The sequence below is a fragment of the Labrus mixtus genome, chromosome 7 (genome assembly GCF_963584025.1).
Source record: "Labrus mixtus chromosome 7, fLabMix1.1, whole genome shotgun sequence".
Classification (NCBI taxonomy): domain Eukaryota; kingdom Metazoa; phylum Chordata; class Actinopteri; order Labriformes; family Labridae; genus Labrus; species Labrus mixtus.
In genome coordinates, this window is record NC_083618.1 from 29,133,218 (window position 1) to 29,157,569 (window position 24,352).

The following is a 24,352-nucleotide window of genomic DNA, read 5'->3' on the forward strand; positions in this document are numbered from 1 at the left end:
ACCTTAGGTCGGTCAGTTCTCGATGTTTTCCGCCTCCTTCCTTTCACAGCGGTGTGTGTCAGGTCAAGGAGGGGGTTACTGGAGTGAGGGTGGAGAGGGAGACGTAGAAACAAAGGCCGGTGAAACGAGGACACTCGGAGAGAAGAGAAGAGGAGAAGAACAGGTGGGAATGGAGGAGTATAGTGAAACAGAGCTTTGCTGTCGATAAGGCATCTCACCTGCTGATCTGCCAAATCCAATGTCTATAACAGAGAGAAGCAAATAAATTGCTCCAGTTTGTGTCACTTTGGAGAGAGGCAATAAAATACCATGTAGGAGGGCCGGTTTGAGAAATAGAGTTATGAATTTGAAGGCTTATAAAGCATTTGGAGAGTTTACAGGAATGTTTAATACAATGACAGAAGGCAACGAAAAAACAACTTTATTAAAAAAATAACTACAACGTTCTTTAAATAAGTGAATGGAGATGCAAGTTGACATTTACAAACATGGAGTAATATGCAACTCTGCGAAAGAGCTGCAAATCTGTGTCGACTGTGGTGAGCAGTGTTATTGTCTTGCATGATTTGACCTATAGTGGGAGCAGGTTGTTTGAAAATTAGAGGGGGTAAAATGTATAAACCGTTGTCATGGCAACATTTCATGACTGCTTGCACTGTGAAAATGGGGGTTTGTTTTTTTGGGCTCACCATGTCACCCTATACACCGTGGTTTCTAAAAACCCATGCTAAGGTTATAAAGATATTTGGATATTTTTTTTTAAAACGCCCCAAAAAGGGGGAGGGGCCAGAGAAGGCCGGGTTAAGAAGGACCCACACTTGGCAGCTGAAACAAAAAGTGAACAGCCTTCGGCCTCTCAATATCCATCCATCCCTTCAAACTTTCTAGGACAACAAACTACCACTTACTCATCTGAGCGTTTGGAAATGCATCATGGGAAGGGCAGAGAGGATCAGGAAAAACTAGGTGTTGGGATGAGTGAAGTTCAACGAAAACAATGTCTTTTTTTTTTGTAGCCCGACATAGAGAGAGTATAGCTGCGGTGATTCACTAATGCTTGGGCTGTTAATGAAGGGGGGGGTTTGTGTGTGCCTCTGGACTCAAAGGCATATTGGTAGAAGAGGCGTATTGAATCACCGCGACCCACAAGGTTAACTCTTTGGCGAGGGAGACGAGAGCAGCGTGCCCAGAGGCTATCGATTCACAATCACTCATCCGCTTGGCCTTTCTTATCTTCAACTCCGACACCAGCTGAAGTATGCATTTGATTTTTCTGTCCCTCTCTGCTCTTCACTCACCTTTTCTTTTCTTTTTTTTTCCACTCCTCTGTTTTAAGCTTGAGGCAGAGTTTTACATGCCATTTATTTTTTTTTGTTTTAGTCATTTCATAACTTGTCCGGTTTTGTACGCTCAGATAAATCATCACATTTTTTATGATAACGCCTCTCTGTGATGCTACATGGCAATCGGTCTTTCTCTGCAATCCACCCAGACAATTGGTCCCGTTCATCTGGGTAAGAGTAAGCTGCTTAACGCCACGTTCACTCCCATTCTTCAACTGAGCGGGGCGATAATTGCCGGGCGGAAGGTGTCTCGGCTTGATGCAATAGGTGTTAATCTGTTCACCATCCCAGATGACGCAAGGACAAAGTAACGTGTGTGGGGTTTGATCTGAAACTCTTTGTTCGATACTTCAATGCCCACGACACACACACACACACACACACACACACACACACAAGCAAAGTCCTGGTGGGTGTTCGTTTTCCGTTCTTTTCTTTTGGTCAGCCTGTTTTGTTGTTTGATTTATCTACTTCTCCTTTAACAAGTTGATCAAGTTTGGCTGCAGTAACTTAATCAATGCTGACATTTTGTCTCCTTTTTTTTTTTGTTTCTCTGACTGCAGCCGGCGTTAATCCAGTTTTGTTGTTCTGATTGACATTTACGAAGAAGCGGTTCTAAAAAGATTCAAGATTCAAAAAACGTTATTGTCTATCACAAAGTGACACAAAAGTACCTTTGGTTAGAGGCTCAAGTAACATACAAACTTTCACACCAGCGCCACTACGCTCTGCTCCCTTTCAAATCTGCTGCGAGTCTATTTTTTCTTACAGGAAGTCAGACAAGGAAACGCACAGAGCATCTGGTAAATTTCAAAATAAAACACAACATATAGACTCAGGATCGTATTTTCCTTCACTTTATCAACATCCGTCCAAACAGGCACAAAATGAACAATAAATCATCCTCAGAAAAACATAACAACATCATGGTTTTCTAATTCTAAGTCACATGGCCACAGCGTTAACCAGCACATGGACAAGATGCTACCGATAGCGGGAATGCTCTCATTTTAAATCCTCCTTTTCAAAAATTAGCGACTGCCTCAAGCGCCATGCTGGTGTATCTCTGATGGCTGCGTTGTCTCCTGTATGTCTTCATTTTACATGCAGGGGCCCCACAGACTGTCTGGTCTCTGACCCCTGAAGTGGATATCAGATAGACTTTCATTATAGATCAGTCATGGGAAAAGAGGAAATTGACTGTTTGGCTTGTTAACATTGAAGAACAAAAAAAGGGTCAGCATGACGTCCTGCAAGAGGACTGTGCATGTGCATATTGCTATTGCAATAGTACAATGATTTATTGTTCAGCCCAAGTGGCAAGTCTGATCACATCATCATCATGGAGCCACACTGTTTTTTACCAGAGTGTCAGAGCTGGACGTTTGGTCCCCCAGAGTGTGGACTATCCGGTCCACTGACCTGAAAAATAAGTCTCCTAGATGGAGGATTTCATTCAATCGTTCACAGCAGATGTAGCATATCTCTATATAATAATAATAATAATAATGTGTGGAATAACATTGTGACAATGCTGAAGGGGTTTCTTTTATTGCTACAGCTACGGATAATTATCACCTGAATCTGCAGCTTCCTCCAGCATTACAGAGCTTTACTGTTACCGTCGCTGTGAGGTTGCAACTTTACTGTTTTGGTTTAATGTAAGCGCACTCAGAGTCATGTTTTCCCCTGCTGGCAGTAAAAAAAAAAAAAAAAAGAAGCTTTTAAGACCGACTGTAGAGAATCTACCCAGCACCTTACAGAAGAAAATCACAGTTTGAGACTAGATGGTAAACAAAAGTGAGATAAAAGCAGCAAAAGAGCAGAAAAGTTCAAGCTGGAGTTGTAAATTTCCAGGAAAAAAAAAAACATTTTGAAGTGAGCTTGCATTCACCAGGTGGCCACAAACACGACTCAACTGATGAATAAAATATATGTGAATGATCCCTTGATGTGTTCCTATACCTGCTGGATATTTAGCCCTATCAATGTAAAAGTGATGATGTCATCATCTTGTTCATTACATGTTTCTCCTGCCCCCAGCTTGACTTTCTGCATCATCATCGTCATTTAAGATTTTGGTTAGAGGAGAAAAAAAGGGGTAAAAAAACATTTAAAGGCAGGGTTGGTAATTTTTGCATGATTTTGAAAGTAGCATTCCCTCAGTGCTCCGTCTACACCCGGCCCCTCCCCTCTGTGCTCCCTCAAAAGCCACGCCCCCTCACTTACATGCAGGAGCGCCGTAGCTGCAGAAGCGGACCTCAGCTCATCTCTTGTATTGTTTAGAAACGACGTCGTCGGTTAACACAAAACTTTAATACATGCTACAAAGAATATTGACTATTTTACTACTCACAACGGCCAACGACAAACTCACAGTATAAACTCTGTCATCTGTGACGCACTTTGAGTGTGGGCTCGTGCACACATGGGGTAGAGAACGAGCGGGGAGACAGGGAGGCGCCTGATTGGTTCATCAGATTGGTACCTCGTGGCAGACACTGGTCGAAGTTTTTACACGCTTACAAACTGCTACGGATGAAAATTTCAACCAAAATCTTAAAAAGTGAATCTGGAGGAAATTACCAACCCTGCCTTTCATGGCGCTGGCGTTTTTTTTAAGTGCTGATTTGCTTCATTTCTGCATTCATATCACACCTTCTTTCATTCACTCGATGATTACTTTGGGAGGCTTTCACTGTTTTCAAGTGCCTCCAGTGTCAAGGCCTGTGCTCTTTACCTCCTCAAGGGGCTCATTCAGAAGGTCTGATAGATTCTTTAAGCTGTTACACACATATACAAGCTTTAACTATAAGTAAGTATTTAGCTGCTCTTATGGCTGTCTCCTGACGTATTTTTTTTTGCTCTTTTGAATCTTACTCCATCAGTTAAATTACATTGATTTTGACATTCTTACTCCGCAGCTGTTGGGAGCAAATCTCAACCCTGACACCCTCGACGTGATACTTCCCTTCTTTAGAGACAGCTCTATGACCGAGCCCGAACCAACCAAAACAGTCCTGTCGATCAAAACGGGTGTCAAGAGGAGATATCACAAACACAAGCAAAGGCTGCTCCGAGCCGCTCGCCCTTTCAAAGGCATGCTGATTAGATTTGTAAAACCGACAGTTAGTCCTCCCAATTAAGCCACATTTGTACTGAGTGTAAAGCTTAACTGAGTTGTTTGACTTAACAGTGTCTACTGAACGACTGCACTATAATGTTTGCCTAATTAAAGCAACCACTTAACCACAGGAGCTCTGGAAAAGAAAAACACACACACACGCACACAAAACCCCTGCTCCTAATCCGGCACACTCACTCGTCTGAAAAAGCCTGGTCTTTGTGTAACATCCGCCATATTGTCACTTTCTTGAATGTAGCTCAGAGTGCATTAGCTCGTGCAGCTTTTATGGGTCTAAATTGCTCCATTGGGAGAACTTTCTGAAGGAGAGACACCTGTCCAGGGCTGCAGTGTACAGAGCAAACCAGACAATGAACACATGGTGCCAGGGCTGTTTCTGACTATTTCCATGCCCTGGGCAAAATACCCACTGCCCCCCCACCCCACCAGCCCCAACCCCCAAAACATAATGCACATTTGGCATTTTGCTTCAGTTTAAATGCCAACTACCCAGGGCTACTGCTATCATTGAGGACACTAAGGTCATGTCTGCATTATTTTGTCTGGAAATTTGGGTGAAAGGCGCTTACAGTCTGCAGTAGTTTAACGGTTTTTGTCTCGATATTTTGGCTAACACTCAACTATGATCAATGTAATAGGACAGTATTCCAGGTAGTGTCCGCAAAACTTAATTTACAGCCGTTCATTGATTTAGTTCTAAGTCGCACCAGTACATTAGACACAGTCTGCTTTTTGGGGACATGCACAGTGATTCCCATTGTGTTCAGATAAGTCCACAATCTGCAGTTTCTGTGTAGCTCCTCTTCTAGTACCACGTGTTTTTGCCATGTGGAGTTTGTACTCCTGCTAGCTACAAGTACGGCAGTTGAGCTCTCATCGTACAGTAACGATGTTTGTGAAGAAGGACCCACAATTTGTGCTGCTCACCTCCGCTGGTCACTTGTAGCCTTTAATTGAGGAATCTTTTCAATCGGTTTAAACCAAGGTTTATTTACTTTACAGTAAATAACCGTTTTCTTTAGATGCATGATGATGACCCAGCACATTTGGCAGAGCAAAGCAGCTTGCTTTACTCGATGAATTGAGACAAACATTCCAACCACGTCAGGTTGTCTGCATGACCCTGCATGTCTCAGCATTTTGTACTGGTATATTGGCAGCACAGGTATATTCATCTTAGCCCGCTTTTCTTTGGTTGAAAAATAGGTTTTAAGAGTGCTCCAAATAGACTACATTTTTCTGTTTATTTGTGGCCAGTTGTTCCAAATGTAAAAAAAATTACATTAATGACCAGTTTGTGATGGCTAGAGTCCCCAGGTCTGGACTGTTGATGCTTCTTTTTGTTACACACCCCACAGTATCAAAGCATAATCCAGTTCAGTATAGTAAAAACATCTAAATTGGTCAGCACTAAAGTTTTTAAATTTGCATCCTTCTTCAGGTCACATGACACCAAAGTCTCCCAAACTATTTTGTGGCTTGTATGGACTGATAGAAGTGTAGTTCTGTGATTTTGGGATGACCCAAAATATGTATAAAGGCAGTACCATGCATGAAAACATCTGGAGACATGGACTTCATGCGCATTGGATTTCAAATGCATTTTTGAATTATGTCAGGGTACGTGTTAAAGATTAGATAAGACCCTAAAAGGACATGTTTGAAATGTCATCAGACACAATTTGTCTACATGTTGTCATATCCGGGACTGTCGGTCCTCTGTCACATTGTATTGTTTGCCTAAAATACCGCCCTGAGTGCAAACAATATCCACATCCAAAAAAGAGGGCAAAGTAGCGCTATAGGCCACATGAGCGTGAGGACGCAGCCCTGCATGTCACTGCACCCAAATGCATTGACATTTTGCATGTGCTGTAGCCGGACAATAAAAAAAAAAAAAAGCCTGCAGGAAGAACATGTATCTGTGAATATTGAAATGTCACATGAGAAGTCGCTGAGTTATTATTAAGTTAAAAAAAAGGGCCATTTCAGAGAAAAGCACGAACGAGCAGCAGATGCCTTTTGTCCTCTCGGATTCTGCACAGCGACATCTGTTATGGATTGTTTCGTACGCAGTGACCTTCAAGCCTACTTAGAAAAAGGGAAGAAAAGAGATAAAACGTCCTCATCTCTCTTTCCTTACACAGATTCTTTCCTTTCATTTTATTTTATTTATTTTTTTTTTTTCTTTCCGGGAAGGTGATGCCGACAAATCACCTCTGCCATCCTCTCCCAATCAGCTGGAACATTACTAAAGATCACCCACCGGCCCCTGAATACTTATAGAGAGAGAATGGTGCTGTCTGCTTGAAGTTCAGCGGGCCTGCTTGTACTTCATCTGGCTGTCATTTAAGTCATAACTGAGGTTCCAGTTTTTTGTTTTTTTAAGTCGCTCTAAGTGACGCAAAGGTGGGTGAAAAACAAATCAGATCAACTAGCGCAGAGGTTCTCAAACTTTTCACAATGAGTACCAACAGAGAAAATATTTGGCTCTCCAGGTATACCACCATTATAGCCAACATTTAAATATAGTAGTGTAGAGCTTTTTACAGTCTACACAGGAGGCAGTTATATTCTTGATATGCTTATTACTTATTATTGACCGCACAGCACGCACTGCGGCCTGCGCTCATTCTCTGTGCCGCTCCAGAGGAATCCAAACTGGATGTGTCTCAAGTCACATGTTGTTGACTTCAGTTTCTGCTGTGCTGCTTGACGTATCCGCCGCACATGGGCGGTTCTAGGCAGGGGCCAACAGGGACCAGTGCCCCTGTAACTCTGAGCTTGGTCCCCCCTGTGGCCACCCCTCCAAAAGGAAGAGCCCCCCCTAATAACACACGCACAGTATTTGACTCGACAACCAGACTCACAATTTAGTTTTAAATTCTGTTACTGAAACAAATATAAATCATGGTATTTAATGATGTGTGCTATTATTTGGCATAATATATATATTTTTAAAGCTATCATATTTGTCTATGTTCCCCTCTGACAAAACAACTGGCCCCAGTTTGGCCCCCTCAGTAAAAGTGGTCTAGAACCGCCACTGCCGCCGCACTTTACTTTCTAATATTTTCCTTTTTGGAGCCAAAAATGCAAAAATATTTGAACTTGCATGTTTGCCCTGCCATCCCATGTGGTGGCAGGGTGGCGTTCATGAGAAAAAAAATTACGTATGAGACATGTTTGAACTTTTGGGGTGAAACATAAACAAAGTGAAAAGAAGTGTCGTCCCATCAGTGTGAACACAGAGCTCAGAACAACAAACACACAGAGAGCTTCACTCTATTTCTGAGAAAGACATTATTCACAGATACAGTTCAGATATATTTGGATATCTGCTATACTCATGTTTAAAACGTCACATAGTATACCTTTAACTTGTTTCAGATTCAGACAAAAGAAGCACATTAGTAAAGAGATTAAAAAAAGAGGAAATAGATGATTTTAATGATTTTGAGTTCATAAATATTCATCTGACAAATTTGACTTTAAATTGCTCTGAAAAGTTTTCCTCTTCCACTGTGAGGTTGGCTTCTTTTCAAAGTATTGAACTGAGGTTTGTTAATCATACTTTAAAAAGAACATAGATATTAAACCATGAGAAATAATCTGAACAGCTTCTAATATTCGTAGCTTTTGCTTCTACAAACCACTTACTCGTTTAGCATACTGATGTACCCATCGTTGGGAGTTTTAGCGTTCATGAGTATGCTAATGAAAGTGAACTGTTCCTGCATTTTGTCTCTTATAAATAAAGCATGAAACTCATATCTGCTTTATTAGATGCATCGCACTTTGTTTTACTCGTTCTCTGAATCTGCCTCAATGAAACATTACCAGATGTAAAACTATCAAAAAATGATGAAACTAAAAAACGTAGCCTGTTTGAATATTTAGATTTCTGTTCGAGCTGTACATGGAGAGGTTTTCACAGAACTGGCCCGCATCCACATACATACCTGATAGTATATACAAACACCAGGTGTGTGGGGGGGGGGGGGCTGCAACATGTAGGTAGCAGATGGTTACACCCACTTGGACCTGATGTGGGATTTAATGACCTTCACAGCACAGAACAACAACAACAAAAAAACAATCTCGTACTGTTACCAAAGTAGCGAACACGATAAATCCCCCGCATGAAACAAAATGAAAAAAATATCCCGAGGGTGGGTGGGCATAGGTGGCGGTGGAGGAGGAGATGGTGGGGGGGGGGGGGGGACATCTTCCACAGGGACGAAACAATGGAGGAGTTCATTGACAGATTCTGTCTCGTGTCCCAGCAGAGGTGTCAGCTTCGTGGCATTGTGTTTAGCCCCCTGGCAGCGTGACCTTGTCTCACTGAACAGTGGCTATTAATTAGCCGAGCATGTGTGTGTTTGCGTGTGTGTGTGTGTGTGTGTGGAGGTTGATGGGTAATAGCTGGGAGGCTGGAGGGAAAGAGGGGTGTGAGTGTCATTGGTTCACAGTGAGTCTGCCTGCCTGGCTGGCTGTCTGTGTACGATCAATGAGCTGGAGGAAGGTGAGGAGGAAGGGCGGACGGTGCTTTGGAGATGAGGCATGTCTGCGAGGACATTTTCCATGACATTAAAGAGCTCTGTGAGCTATATGTTACGTCCACGCTTCTCCCCTATCCTCCCTGCGCGGCGTCGCCTCCCTCTGTTTCTGCTTCAGAGATGATGATGTGCCTTGTTGGGCTTCCTAGCTCCTCTCTCTCTCTCTCTCTCTCTCTTTCTCTCTCTCTCTCTATCTCTCTCCCAGTCTTTCTCTGCCCTTGGCCGAGACTCCTGAAAACATGAAGTCATGCTGGGTGGACTCCATGAGCAAGTGATTTCTCTCTGCTTTGCTCCGATCGACATCCAGCCAGCCACAAAAAGCCTTGCCATCTCTTTGCTCCGCACACCCTTCCTCCTCCTCCTCCTCCTCCTCCTCCTCCTCCTCCTTGGCTTTCATTCCCTCTCTAGCCTCCCTCACTCAAAACTCGTTTTTTCCCCCTCTTTAACCTTCCTTTATCCTGATTCATAGTCCTAATCCCTTCTTCCTAACCTCTACCTCTTTCTCCATTTCTCTTCTTTTCTTATCCCAAAACTGTCTCTATTGCATTTTTTTCTTCCGGGCTCCATCCGTCCGTCTAAAACCTGAATCCAGCACCAAGGTATAAAACAAAAACACGTCAAGATCATTAAATTAAATTTACATTACAATTATTTATTCTGAAGATCAACTGAAGATGACTCTTAAAGCATCGGGAATTTTGGCTAGACATGAATACAATTCACTTCTGACATCTAAACTTAGCAAGAACAAAAAATCTGAGTGAAAATTCTCCATCTTTAACTCTTAAAAAAAGGTTCAAATGGTTGTGCTAAATGGGTCATTTCCAAACACTGTGTAGGCGTGGCAGATAGCTTTGATTGACAGCGCCCGGCTTTTAAAACGGCTCTGCACATACAGTAGTGATGGCAGACGTCGCCGTCAGCGTAGTGTCGCCATATTTGTCTCAGTTACAATCAGAGGAAGACGCAGAAGCCATCTGAGGACTGAGAACCAACATTGTTAGCCAATATCACAGTGAACAGTTAGCTTACTACATTGGCTAAGATTCTCTGTATTCAGTCCCTTAGTTTTGGATGCAGCGCTAAATGATAGCTCTGTAACATTAACTAGAGCCACACTGTGACAGAACGTAACTCCTGCTGCTTAAAATACAGCGCCAAAGTCGCTTAGATGACATTTGTGCTGAATTTTAAAAGCCAAGAAGCTGCAGTATGACTGGTATGACTTCTCATGATGCATTCACAAAACCGATAAATGAGCGTCCCCTTAGAAACTTGGGTTGAGAACACGAGGGTCGCTGGTTCAAGTGCTGCAGATGCGAGTATATGGACATTTTCACTTCCTGAGTACTGCAGAGCGATGCACTGAACCCCAAACTGTTCATGGCGCCCCCCCATGCAGCCCCCCTTACCCTCTCCATTAATACAAACATGCCCTTATATCCTGTTTGTGCATGTTTGTGCACATGTACTCTCAATCACAAGGTGTCAAGTTGAATTTCCCACTTATCCTGTTAAAATGTAAAACTTCTTTTGAAATGTTCTATTAAATTCTTTATCTGTGATTTTTCACACTTAAATATAATAGAAATCAAGTATATCCTCTGAAAATAACTCTGTGAGTCATGACTGTCTACAATGGGTGTAACACCCGAGTCCCACTGTCTGTGATGTTTTCAGAGTTTTCAGAGTCCTATCTTCACTTTGTTTACATCGTCGGGACGGCCGGCTGACTCCTCCCCTCGCGTATAAAAGTTGTTTAATTGAGGAACTAGAGAAAAGAAGAATAACATACTGTACTCACTGCTTAACTGTGTTTCTAGATCACACTCATTTCAGGTAAATTTACAAGCAGTGTGAAGATACGAGCATAATAAAGATCGCTAGCATTAGCATGCTAACACAACAATGCAGCACGAGTTGTTTTGGTTTCATGCTGGTGCTCAAGGGCGACATCTGCTGGATCAAAAAAAATCGTATATAAAGCCTTTAAAGTTGGGGGATGAATGAAGTCATCCAAAAGGCCGAATGACTGAAACACTGATTCATTTGCTCAAGCTGGTGCTGTCTGTTCCTTTTGTTCCTTTGTTTTGTGTTTTGTTTCCCTGAGACTCGCTGTGTGCTCTGTGCGTTCCCCCCTCAGGGCTCAGCTGTTAAAATTAGCATCACTCAACTCGTATTTTTTGATTATGCAGGATGAAAAAAAAAATCTGTTGTCCAAACTTGTGACTCAAAGCAAACTCTAATCAAAGACATGGCTGTCTTCAGGGAGCTGCTAGCAGAGCTTTATACTTTTGTGTTTTTGATTCCAGACCCCTATATCCCTTTACTTCAGCTCTCATCCCATCATCCCCGCCGCACCTTCACACATGGAAACACACACTCTCTCCTCTCCAGTTTCCAGTGCCAGGGAATCTGGTCAGTAACCAGCGTGCTGCAGGACGACCATTACCCCCCCCCCCACTCGCTTTCCTGCCAGCCTTGCTGCAGCACGACAGCTGCTACGATAAAAAACAGCACACCTCATCCAGAGCTCAGCTCCACGCTGGAAGCTGAGCTCGGGCTAGCTTTGCATCAGTGTGTGTGTGCTTGTGTGTTGCTAGATGTCCTTCAGCACTAAGAGCATTGGAGGGAGATGTAAAGAATGCTAATGAAGTGAATCACCAGAGTAAGGACTGACTTGGCTAGCCTTGCATACACACACTGTATCTGTTTGTGTGTGTTTGTGCATGTGCGTGTGTGCGTGTGTGTGTGCTTTCCCATGCATTCGAGCACCCTAACGCTCGCTCCCTCTGAAGTCAAGTGAAGTGAGAGCAAGTGAGAAGTGGGCGAGCCAAGGTTAAGCACAGGAACACAGTGACGGGCCGTGCATTTTAATTGCGGCTTGAGCAAACACTTTGCAATTCCCCTAAATGGCCCCCCCTGTGATGGATGACAGGAACCAGTGTTGTCTATTTTTCTTTCTCAAGAGGAACTTTTTTGTGCGAGTGGCAGTGTGTCTGGACACAAAAGGCCAGGCCAGCCAAAGTTCCCCCCCCCTGCTCTTTTTAAGCTTTATTGACTCCTGGCACAACACAGTGAAGGGGAGAGTGTGTTAGAGAGAGAGAGAGAGAGAGAAAATGAGTTACCTTGGTTCACATCTCCAGTGCATCTGCTATGTGTGTGTGTGTGTGTGTGTGTGTGTGTGTGTCAGTAACAAGAATCTGTCTACCAAAGCTCTACACTGTACAACCTGCACAGGCGAGATTTCACATTTCAATAATATTGTTGTAAACTCCGCTGGACCTGCATCTCCATCTTTTAAAAGTTTGGAGGGTCCAGGAAAGTTTGGAAAAAGTGTAAAGTTTCTACATGCACCTGGCTGACAATGGGGAGGAATGAGTTTAAAAATAACAACACAGAATCTGATCATTTCATCTCATATTAACTGCAGGATATGCATGAAAAGTCTTCATCAAGTCGTCATGCAGGGAAAAAGTACAATCTGTCTGAAGTGCACATGGAGTCACATCGAGAAGGATTTTGTCATAAAAGATCATTGATTTCTTTTTTTTTTCTATGAGCACATAGATCGAGGGGAGAAAAGCTATCTTTCTCTCTGCCTTTATAAGGCCGTTGTCCTTTTAATGTGGGCACCATGAGAACACTCCACTAGTGCTGTAAAGTGCTGTGCGACAGCTGAGTCTGACCAGTGGGCTCCTGCGGCTCCACAGGGGACTTGTAGTTGCAGCAATAACTCCACAACCTGTGCACTGCTGCCGGGGACGCTGCACAGCTCGACGAGCCTCTGTGGTGGTGTTAGAGAAAGAGCATTTTAATACGTCTGATGAAAGAAAAGTAAAAACATGGCGACCGCGCGTGAGTGTGGAAATACATTTTAACTATCTTCACAACAGGGCTTTTAAAAGCGTCAGGCACTGAAAGCTCGCTGTTATAAATCTCGCTCACCTGTTGTTTACCACGTTTTTTAAAAATCTTTGATTCAAAACTACTCCACACATTCTGATATTGAAAGTGAAACATTTTAAATTGCACTGACTGTGATATTTAAAAAAAAAAACACAAACTCTAAGATGCCCAGCTCGAACATCAGTAAATGTTACAAACACAAATATTTGTGCAAATGTCCGACATCCTCTGTTGTAGCTTTCGGGATGATGCATACAGTTTCATGTACTAAACATGACTTGAATGTTTTTTTATCTTCCCCTCGATGTGCTCTGCTGTGCTGTCTTGGGATGTAGATGAGCTCTGACAGAATTTAGGGGGGGGCTTTTTCTGAGAGGTTAATTGGGGCAGAGGAAGCAGAGGGGGGAATGCAGGAATGGATTGATGGGTCCTGATCATCCTCAGGAGCGGCTGCATGTGTGAAAACACAAACAGCCACATGTTTGACTCAGACTTTATCCTGACAGACCCCTTTGTATTTTTTCCGCATTAAATCCGAGTGAGCTGATGTGAGAACGCAGCAGGATATTGTCTGGAGAATTCGGCTTGAGCAGCTGTGGAGGAGGTGGTGATGTTTATAACATGTGACTGCTGCACAGTTCATATGCAAGAGGCCGCGACCATCCCCATGCACATGTTTAAACGGCTGCATTATGTACTCCAGTATGTTCTTCTCTGCACATTTGTGGATATTGTTGTGGAAATATTCTCATTACAGTGTTGGATAGTGGACTCTGTTGCTTCGCATGCCACTGCCGTCTTGTTCTTTTTGCGTCTCAGATAGATAGATAGATAGATAGATAGATACTTTATTGATCCCGAGGGAAATTCAAAACATCCAGTAGCAGGTTACAAGACGTCCATGACATGAAACATTTGTTACAAATTAAACCACAAACCCGCCCCCCCTCCCCCCTCCCATACATATATATTAACCAGAAAAAAAAGATTTAAAGAATACCTCTAGATGAATCAAACTTAAACTGTGCAATTAAAAATAGATTTATACAAGAAATGTACATAACCCGTACAGGGATAAAAAATATATGTGCAATTTAAACAAGAACCTATAAATAAATAAAAAAATCTGTAATTAGACCTTCTGAAGTTGTGTTGGTTTCTTGTCTTGTGTCAGAATATTTCAGCAGTGAATTTGTGAAAACACTTCAACTTTTTTTCCTCAATAAATAAAAGGACTTCATTCCATGTTCAGTACATTTTATCCAAACTGAGAAGGTACTGTGATGCGCCGGTAGCCTAGAGGTTAGTGTGTGCGGCCCATGTACAGAGGCGGTTGACCTGGGTTTAATTCCGACCTGTGGCTCCTTTCCCACATGTGGTTCCCCACTCTCTCTCACACCCAGGTTTCTGACTTCATCAGCTGTCCTATATCTAAACAATTAAGTGCCTCCCCCGCTCCCCCCCCCCACGTTTTCTTGTTGAAGCTGAAAGCATTTCCCTCACAGACTGTTGTTCTGCAGATCCAGATGCGTCGTGTTGCTTGTGGACTAACACAAATGGGAAAGTGAACATTTGTGTTGCTGCTTGGACAAAGTGACATTCATACGTCTCTTTGTTCTTGTGTGACGGCAGACTCTGTCTTCGTCTACATCTCTGTAGTTTTGCGAGCTTTCTTCTTTTGACAACACAGACCTTGTAGGTCTAACATTCAAACCTTCCTGTCATAACACCCACTCTGCCTTTTTCTTGTTTTCGTCTTTGTAGATCTCTGAAGTCGGTGAGAGTGACACGGAAATGTTAGAAACTTGAATATCAAACTTTCATCACTCTCCTTTGAATATCTTTTTTACCGGAGTGTACTCTTGTTGTTGTTGGGAAGAACATCAGCTAAATGCATGATGTTAATATTTATACATGCATACAGTGGAGTAAAGAACAATGTCTTGTTCTGTGGTGAAAATGTTCCCCATGACACCAGCTTCCTTCCTTCCCTTTCTTCCTCGTTCTATTGTCCTATTGTATTCTTTCCCCGCACATCGACAGTAAAGGCCTCTGTTCATCCGTCCTCTCATCCTCTTCTGCTGACTGGTTGCCATGCAGCGGGCTGTCCATCAGTGACCCGGTAACTGTTGCTAGGAGAGCAGTTTAATTTCATCGACGGCGCTTAATTCCCCTCCAATTTATGCGCTCTTCTCACTCCATATTCCTCCTCTTCAGGCTTCTCCTTCACCCCTCTCTCTCGAGCTCACTTTAAGCTCATCTCGGCGCTTTTATCCCCATCTTATCCTCCTCCTCCTGCCATTCTCATCTGTCATTCCTCTCCTTCCTCATCTCCTCCAATGTCCTTCACCTCTGTTTTCAATCCGCCCGCCGTCTCCTTTCGCTGTCACTGATTTAAACATTGTTATTCTCCTGGTATCGGCCCACAGGAGGACCCCCAACCCCCCGCCCCACGTCTCCCTGAAATGCATTCAGTACTGGTGTGGCCGCTCGCTTTAATGGGGCATCAGCTCTGGATAAATAAAGGCTGTTAAATGGCCGGACACGTCTGAGCGGCCACGACCAAGATGTGGTGGAGATGTGACGGGGGTGGAGATGTGGGTGGGGGGGGGGGCTCCCAGGGGTTAAGAGAGGAATAAAAACAGAGGTGAAAGACATGTGAAAGAAGAGAAGAAGCCAATACACTACAAAACAGAACTTTCCATCACAAGTATTTTTTCTTCCTTTCAATTTTGTTTTAATTTAACTAAAAAGTTTGTGGGAAATAATTAATCCAACAATATTAACCAATTAAAATCTACTTATTTTTTTTCCAGAAAAGTTAACAAAAAAATCTCACCTGCCTCCGGTGGTACCCATGAAAAAGGATGCAAACCTGCCTGCGGTAACCGTGGCTACGTTAGCTGTTATTGGTACAGAAAGGACATCTCAAATTAAGGCTGGCTGTTCAACAATTTCTCAGTCTTCATGTTTTTACAGTAACCGTCAAAGACACAAAATGTGATATGTGTTGGTCCTAGTGTTTGGTCCGAGTTGCCTCCAAAACCTCATGTGGGCTGTTGCTGCTGTAGCCGTATAGCTCAGCGGTGTTGCAGGTCATCTTCTAATTGGAAGGTAGGCGGTCTGATCCCCGACCCCTGTAGTCCTCATGTCAAAGTGTCCTTGGGCAAGTTCTTGAACCTCAGATTGCTCATGAACGTAAAGGGATGGGTGTTTGAATGAGTAGATTAGATCTGGTCCTGATTGTCAGATTGGCACTTTTCACTGCAGCATATGTCATCAGAGTGAAACTGTGCACTTGAGATTTTTTTTTTTTTTTTATGTTAATCCATCCTAAAATCGTATAAAAAAAGAGTAGAAAGCTAAGAGTTCATGCTAGCTTGAGTGTTAATGACATGAAACTCAACAATGATATTTTTCTCCATGACGAAAACAAGACGACATCAAGCTAAAAATATATCTTTCATAATAAAAACTCTCAAAATGTTTGCTTAGTTTCCATGACCGAGATGTGATGAGACATTCAAAATCCATGATATTTAACCCCACTGTCGCTGTGATCAAAATACAAGCAGAAGAGATGAGTGTGTGCTATGCTAGCAGGGTGAGCGTGCGTGTGTGTGTGTGTGTGTGTGTGTGAAGCAGAGTGGCCGACAGCATGAGCTGACATGATAACGAGCGTCAATGAGCTAATGATAGCTTATCCAAGCAGTGAGTGACTGAAGGTCTGAATCAATCAATCAATCAATCAATTTTTATTTGTATAGTGTCAACTCATAACAAGTGTTATTACAAAAGAGCAGGTAAAAAGACCTTACTCATTGTTATGTTACAAAAAGCAGGTAAAAGAGCATGAGCACTTTAGCAAAGCAATGATGGTATCATCGTATTAGTCATCACAGCCACGGAAAGCCAGCATTCAAAGTCTGTATCACTTAAAATGATTTGTAAGATTAATATTGCAGCAATATTTTCCCCGAGGGTTTTTACAACAAAACAACCACATTATTTGGCTAATTTAATTAGTTCAAAGAGAGAGAGTGTTTTGAAAATGGGCGGCCGTGGCTCAGTGGTAGAGTCGGCAGTCCTTCGACCATGAGGTCGGGGTTTCCATCGCACGGTCCTTAAGTCACATGTCAAAGTGTCCTTGGGAAAGATGCTGAACCTGAAAGAGTTCAAGCGTGTGGATGTGTATGAATGAGGTGATGGACACTTTACACGGCAGCCTCTGTCATCAGTGTGTGAATGGGTGTGTGACCTGCACTACGATATGACTTAAAGGCTTTATATGTGATTTTTCACACTTAAATATAATATAAATCAAGTATATCCTCTGAAAATAACTCTGTGAGTCATGACTGTCTACAATGGGTGTAACACCCGAGTCTCACTGTCTGTGATGTTTTCAGAGTTTTCAGAGTCCTATCTTCACTTTGTTTACATCGTTAGGACGGCCGGCTGACTCCTCCCCTCACGTATAAAAGTTGTTTAATTGAGGGACTAGAGAAAAGAAGAATAACATACTGTACTCACTGCTTAACTGTGTTTCTAGATCACGCTCATTTCAGGTAAATTTACATGCAGTGTGAAGATACGAGCATAATAAAGATCACTAGCATTAGCATGCTAACACAACAATGCAGCGCGAGTTGTTTTGGTTTCATGCTGGTGCTCAAGGGCGACATCTGCTGGATCAAAAAATCGCATATAAAGCCTTTAAACTGACCAGTATTTATTCAGAACGCTAAGACTACATCCAAAAACAGATGCCAAAATGTCACTGCAACTCGAGCACAAAACCTGGGATGTTGGTTTTCTTTTTTCCCCCCCTATAGTTTTTATCTAGAGAAACATACTAATCAAATACATCCAAACATATTAACCAAGTTGATGTGTAAATCTGAGTTTAGAAACGATCCGAGCACTTTAAAAGATGAACTCTACTCCAACATGAATTTCTTTTATGCTGGGTTTTCATTGTGAGAAATTAGGTTCAGGAATTTTAGGAGAGGCAGGAAATCAGTTGGCACTAAAATGTCCAATTAGTTTAGTTCAGGAGGAGGTAGATATTGATTTTCACTGGGTGTTATCCAGACTTAAAGTGACTGACTGTGACTGCTGTTATAAGACAATGCAAGATTAAATACAATGTTTAGGACGGTATGATGTTCTAAACTGCTGATGCTGATGCAGAGCGATCTGGGAGAGACGTGGCCGTCAGGACATGATTGAAGGACAAAGCACTAAGAGGTTTTAGAGAGGTCAGGTGATGGAGGGAGGGGGGGGGATGGGGGGGGGGGGTAGTTTACTGAAGGCTCCAGTGAAAGACAAATTGATAATAGCAAAAGCCACTGAGTGAAAGACAAGAACGAGGAAGAAGGAAAGAAGGAGAAGATGTGTTTGGTGGGGATGAAGAAGGTTAGGGCGGGGTCTGTGCATAATTACATTTTTGTTCTGAGCAGTATTGGAAATCAATAATGTAATTCATAGAAAAGCCATAGAGCTGCCTCCCATTGGCATTCACAGACATGAGTCACGCTTACATCCCAAAGAATTAAAACAAGAAGAGGAGGAGGAGGATGGGATGGTGGGGGGCAGCAGTGTCTGTCATTGGAACAAAAGACTCACCCTCTGTTCCTTCCCCCGGCCTTTAAATCTCCTCTACAGCGCCTTGCCAAAAGCTGGAGACTTTAACTTTCCATTACGACGTGACTGATGTGTTCACGTTTGACTGGTGACCACATGGAGACGATCACTATTGTATTTATTTTACATCCACTTTTTTTACTTCTCAGTGTCCTTCTTATTACCCTCCCACAGGGATTAATAAAGACCACCTTGACCTTCACCGTGACCTTGACCTTGACCATGCACACGGCAGCACATACGGCCACAGGATGGCAACTTGTGGTCGCGGTCCACGCTTCCTTATGCAGCGGGTCTTTGACGTAACATTCTGTGTTTCCACGGCAACGATAAACATTTCTGCGTCCGTCATGGCGGACACCTTGACAGAAACGTCCCATTGCAACCTATAAAAATACGGATTTCTCTGGCTTTGGTAACTGTTAGTCCAGTGAGACCCTGTCAGAGGTAAAAAGTTAAAAGTAGAAGAAAAAAAACACTTCTCTGACAATAGAAATCATCTATTTCATAGTGAACATGCTTTAAAGGCTTTATATGATTTCTTCATCCAGCAGATGTCGCCCTTGAGCACCAGCATGAAACCAAAACAACTTGCGGTGCATTGTTGTGTTAGCATGCTAATGCTAGCGATCTTTATTATGCTGGTATCTTCACACTGCATGTAAATTTAGCTGAAATGAGCGTGATCTAGAAACACAGTTAATCAGTGAGTACAGTATGCTATTCTTCTTTTCTCTAGTCCCTCAATTAAACAACTTTTATACACGAGGGGAGGAGTCAGCCGGCCGTCCGGGCGATGTAAACAAACTGAAGATAGGACTCTGAAAACTCTGAAAACATCACAGACAGTGGGACTCGGGTGTTACACCCATTGTAGACAGTCATGACTCACAGAGTTATTTTCAGAGGATATACTTGATTTATATTATATTTAAGTGTGAAACATCACATATAAAGACTTTAAACTGAAATGTGTCATAAACAACAAGCTGAGTAATAAGTTTAAATTTAGATTAATCTGAGATCACTTAATTAACTCACTTTATACCCCGATGTTATTTAAGGCACATGTTGTCCTTGAATTCACACGAGCCCACCCTTAAAACAACTCACCAAACATCCCGTGAATGATACATGACATGAAAGTCAAAGCTGGCCTTCAGCAGGTCTCGAAAGAAACTTCAGTCATTTCCTTTTAGTGTGATTTTTTTTTTTTTTTGTCCTATGTGAGAAATCTTTAAAGGCCAAAATCACAGTGCACGGTGGAGCCATTAGGCGAGAAGCTGTCAGAAAATCCTGTCCTCTACTTTAAAGAAGCAAAGCGTTTCCATCTCTGCCTTTTTCTTCTTCAGGGGATCAAGAAGGTCTCTCTGCCCAAGAGGAGGCGTCGAGTTTCACACATGAAAAACCAGCAGAGGGAATCTTGACTTTTTTTTTTTTACATTTGAACATCCTACTGCCAAAAGCAAGGCATGAGAAATTAAATTGTAAGGAATGACGCTATTTTCCAAAGTATCTGACTGTGAAAAAGACATTATTTTCCATTATCAGAATCCGATCAGCAGCTAAGATGACTGTGTTTAATGAAAAAGGCAACATAACAGAGCTTTGGATGAACGCCTGTAAATCTAATAACTGTAACATCGAGAGTAAAAGTTTCTGAGCTGTTTGGGGTCTTCCAGAGGGAACATATTATTTACACTGCATTCACCACTGTGTAGCACTCTCTAGTTCGATCTGTTTCACCATGTGTCGATGATTTAGCCGCTAAGCTTATGGGAACGTTGATAGTTGTGAAGTATACAGACCCACAGCCTGCACCAGTTTGCCTATAGTCCCTGCCCCCCCCCCCCCAACTCCTCTGGTCACTTGTTGTCTTTAACTGAAGAGTCTTTAAAATCAAACCAGCACTCGGGGCGGCTGTGGATCAGTTGGTAGAGTTGCTCGTCTCTAAACTGGAAGGTCGGGGGTTCGATCCCCAGCTTCTGCAGCCACATGTGTCCTTGACTCTTAACCCAAAGTTGCTCCTGCTGTTTCGTTGGCGGCATCTGAATGTGTATGAATGGGATGAGTTACTTCTGATGGTCTCTTCACACAGCAGCCTCTACCATCAGTGTGTGAATGTGTAGGTGTGACCTGCAGAGTAAAAGCACTTTGAGTAATCAGAAGACTAGAAAAAACGTTTTATAAGCTCAAGTCCATTTACCATTTAACTGAGGAGTCTTTCAAATCAAACCAGCGCTCCACAGGGTTGAATTATTTAACAGTATAACACCATTTCTTTAAATGCAGGATTATGACCTAATGAGCGAGAAAAGCTGTTCAAAGTGGCGCCCCCCCCCCCCAGTCTGGTCCAGAGTGCTTTGTATCCTGGTACATTTTACACGGCAAAGCAGTCGCTTGCAAGACACGATGTAAGGGAGGGAAAGACAAAAATAGACATAATGCTGGACCTGCCTTGATGATGATACAGTTGAATTAAAGGAGGATGACATTTTCTTAAGATACACTTCATACTCGTGTACAGGACACTATCAACCAAGTGACAAGAGGTACTTATTTGGAACCACAATCAACACAAATCTTCCTCATAGGAGCTATAAATGTGCATTTAATTAAAATAAAATAAATCCTCAATAACAGCTGAAAGGAAGGATTTTAAAAAAAGCTGCATTGTTTTCATTTGAGCACATCGCTATTGTCGTCCTTTGGGATACATTTTTATTAATTGATCAAATGATTAATAACTGAAAAGTGAGATAGAAAAGGGTCTTCCAGCTTGACTGCCCCTCTTTGTGAACTGGCCAACACCAGTTCTGTGGAGCTGACGAAATGAGATCAACAGTTATCCAGCCTCAGGTCGAGTTCTCCGCGCTGTTTTATTAACACAAAGGGCCTCAGGCCGCGAGTAAAAAACGCATTCAATCATCTCAATTGCTGAGTGAATGCTCACATTTCTGCATAATGTGTAGACATAACGAAACCCCGTCGTATGTATCATCTTTTAACTAGAGAGGATGTTACTAAAAGTAGCTCCTTTCAGAACCGTCTAAATAAGACGCTCCATCTTTTACTGCACAATACATGAAAACACTTTGAGTTTATTTCCTTCTTCTTCTTCTTATGTGTGTTTTTTTTTCCAGTTCTTTCTATTATTTGTTTATTATGTTCCTGAGGCAGATTTTATCGTTTTGGGGTCACTTTTGGAGGTTTGAGATTGAGGTCGTCCTTAGATGCATGTGAGGTTTTTTCCTCGACAGTGAAGTTGCACAGCGTAGTTATTCTTTGTAGTTGACCTTTGTTCCCCACAGTGGCTTGGTTTTTTTTTGGTTTTTTTATGAGGCTAGCTTGCGTGGTAAGGCAGCTAAGGACACAGTTGGCTGTCATTCTGCCCAGCAGGTATCCAGGCAGGGCAGCATAATGCCACTGAAGCTCTGCTGCTGTTTATCCTAACCCGTCTGTCCCTGTCTTCTCCTCCCCTGCAGCGCTGACAGGAAGCCAAGCGGAGTCCCAATCCCCCATCCAAGGCCTTCGCAGTGCCGCGACGGGCGAGACACGACACCGGAGAGCCGCCACCGAGGAGAACTACTGGGCCTACTCAGGTGAGTGTGTCTGCGCTCCTTTTCTGTCTGAGAACCAGGCTGAGTCGCTCCCAGGTGGAGACTGTGGTTAGCCTTCAAGTCTTCCACACGTCAGGAAATATTTGGAAACTTTGAAAAATTAAAATCTGGAAAGTGGCAAGAAAAGCTATACAGAATATCTGGAGGAATCACTCCTCTGTTTTTTCTTTTCTTTTGCCAACAACTCTGTCAGGAATACTCAAAGAGCTAGCAGCAGCGGCAGCAGCAATGTGCTCAGGATCAGATGTGATCGTTTATGGGTCAAGTATTTTAAATGGGAAGCTTTTGGGAGGCTCTGAACTCTCAGAATGCTTAGAGCTATTGAGTCACACACACACACACACACACACACGCACACACACACACACACACATTTGGATAGGTAGCTGGTGCATGCAGCAGAGAAAACAACGATCTGAGAAATGTCTTGAGGGTGGTTGGATGAACCGGGATGTCTCATGTGTGGGTTTCAAAAACCTCAAAACAAGAAGAGTCGAGAAACCCCCATGCTCAAGAGAAGCTACACTGCGTGCGCACTGGTGCTCATGAGAAAAAATATTGCGTGCAAAGGTTTCTCTTGTGCACAAAATAGATGTTGGTGCACACCTGAAACTTGTTTTTTTTCCCCAGCCCCCCCTAAAGGGCTCCGGATGATTCTGTCTGAACAACTTCATCCATTCAAGTTTCTCACCAAGACCTACATTTTCCATTTCTTGACATTTAATTTGAACACATCATGATGATATTTTACTTACCTTTGCCTGGAAGTCAATTTACTGACCCGACCTTGAACATCTCATAATAATACCTTATGTCACCTCGTTGAATATTCTGCAGATTTCCACATTAGATTACGATTTTAACTGAAGAGATTTGCAACAACCACTTGCAAGTTTGAGTGGGCGGAGGAGGATGAGTGTCTTCAGTAGCCGGAGCTGACGGGGTTTTTACACTCTACTGCCTTTGGGTTTTATCTCATGCACATTGCTGTTGTGCTTGGCCATGGAGGTTGTTGTGTTCTCCCTCTTGCAAGAAATGTTTGTGCAACAGTTACTGCATTTGGCTTCCTTTTCATCTTTTGGTTTATGTGAAATCCATCCAAACTTTAGACCTCTGCCCCAGAATCCTTCTTTGTGTTGTTCTTTACCCTTAGACTTCGATCTTATCCAGAATTTTATTAGACAATCGATGTTTGGTCGGGCACCTGGGATTTGAATTTAAATTACATGAGTCTACTTTATTTATTCATTTTTATTTAACCAGGAAAGAAACTCATTGAGATTAAAAATCTCTTTTTCAAGAGTTTCCTGGCCAACACAAGCAGCAGCACAATTAACAGAGTTTCACAACGAGCAGCCAAGCATTCAAATACAAAATACATTAGACATTAAGATGTAACGTTGCATTAAAGAACCCAAAAGACTAGATAGAGGCAACAATAGACTCAAACATTGTTTTTACCGTGTCATGAAAATTTAACCAGAACTTTTTTAGTTTTTTGTTTTACAAATTATTTTGGGGCTTTATTGGAGAGATAGGACAGTGGATAGAGTCTGAAAATAAGGGCGAGAGAGAGTGTGGGGAATGACATGTGTGAAAGGTCGGATTTGAATCCGGGACACCCTCTTGGAGGACTAAAGCCTCCGTACATTGGCGCATGCACTAACCACTGTGTCACCGCTAGTTGGCCCAGCCGATTGGGTTTTATTATATAGACATCATTTGTATAACAGTATGTGTTTATAGGGCCCTACATATACTAACTCCAAATGCTGATACGGTTGTGTCCATATTCAAAAGGCCTAATTACTTTTAATGCTATCTACCTTTCTCCATCTCTACCTGTTGTTCTGATGGATTAAATCTCGTCATACCCGTCTCTCTGATGCTCAGAGTTCCTCTTTTTATGGTTCTTATTTTTGAAGTGTTGTTTAATCCGGTTTGCAGATCTCGTCTTAGTTCAGACGCCGTCATTTAAACTTAACATGTCGTGTAAAACAAACACCATCCTGCAGCTCAAAGTGCGTAACGCTCCTCTTTTCACCGTGGCTTTCAAAGTGAAACCTCAGCTGGTAGTTTCAATCCACTCGTAGTGGGTGAATGGAAAGGAGAGAGAAGTAGCAGTGATTA

At 42.6% G+C, this 24,352-nt stretch overlaps 1 protein-coding gene across 1 annotated transcript in view; it reads left to right on the forward strand.

Moving 5' to 3' along the window:
• The window catches only part of ptprga (protein tyrosine phosphatase receptor type Ga), a 426,424-nt gene that overhangs the window by 71,122 nt on the left and 330,950 nt on the right, over positions 1-24,352 (forward strand). The window contains exon 2 of the mRNA XM_061041506.1: positions 22,088-22,204. Coding sequence (XP_060897489.1) covers positions 22,088-22,204 — 117 coding nt within the window. The remainder of the gene's footprint in view (positions 1-22,087; positions 22,205-24,352) is intronic.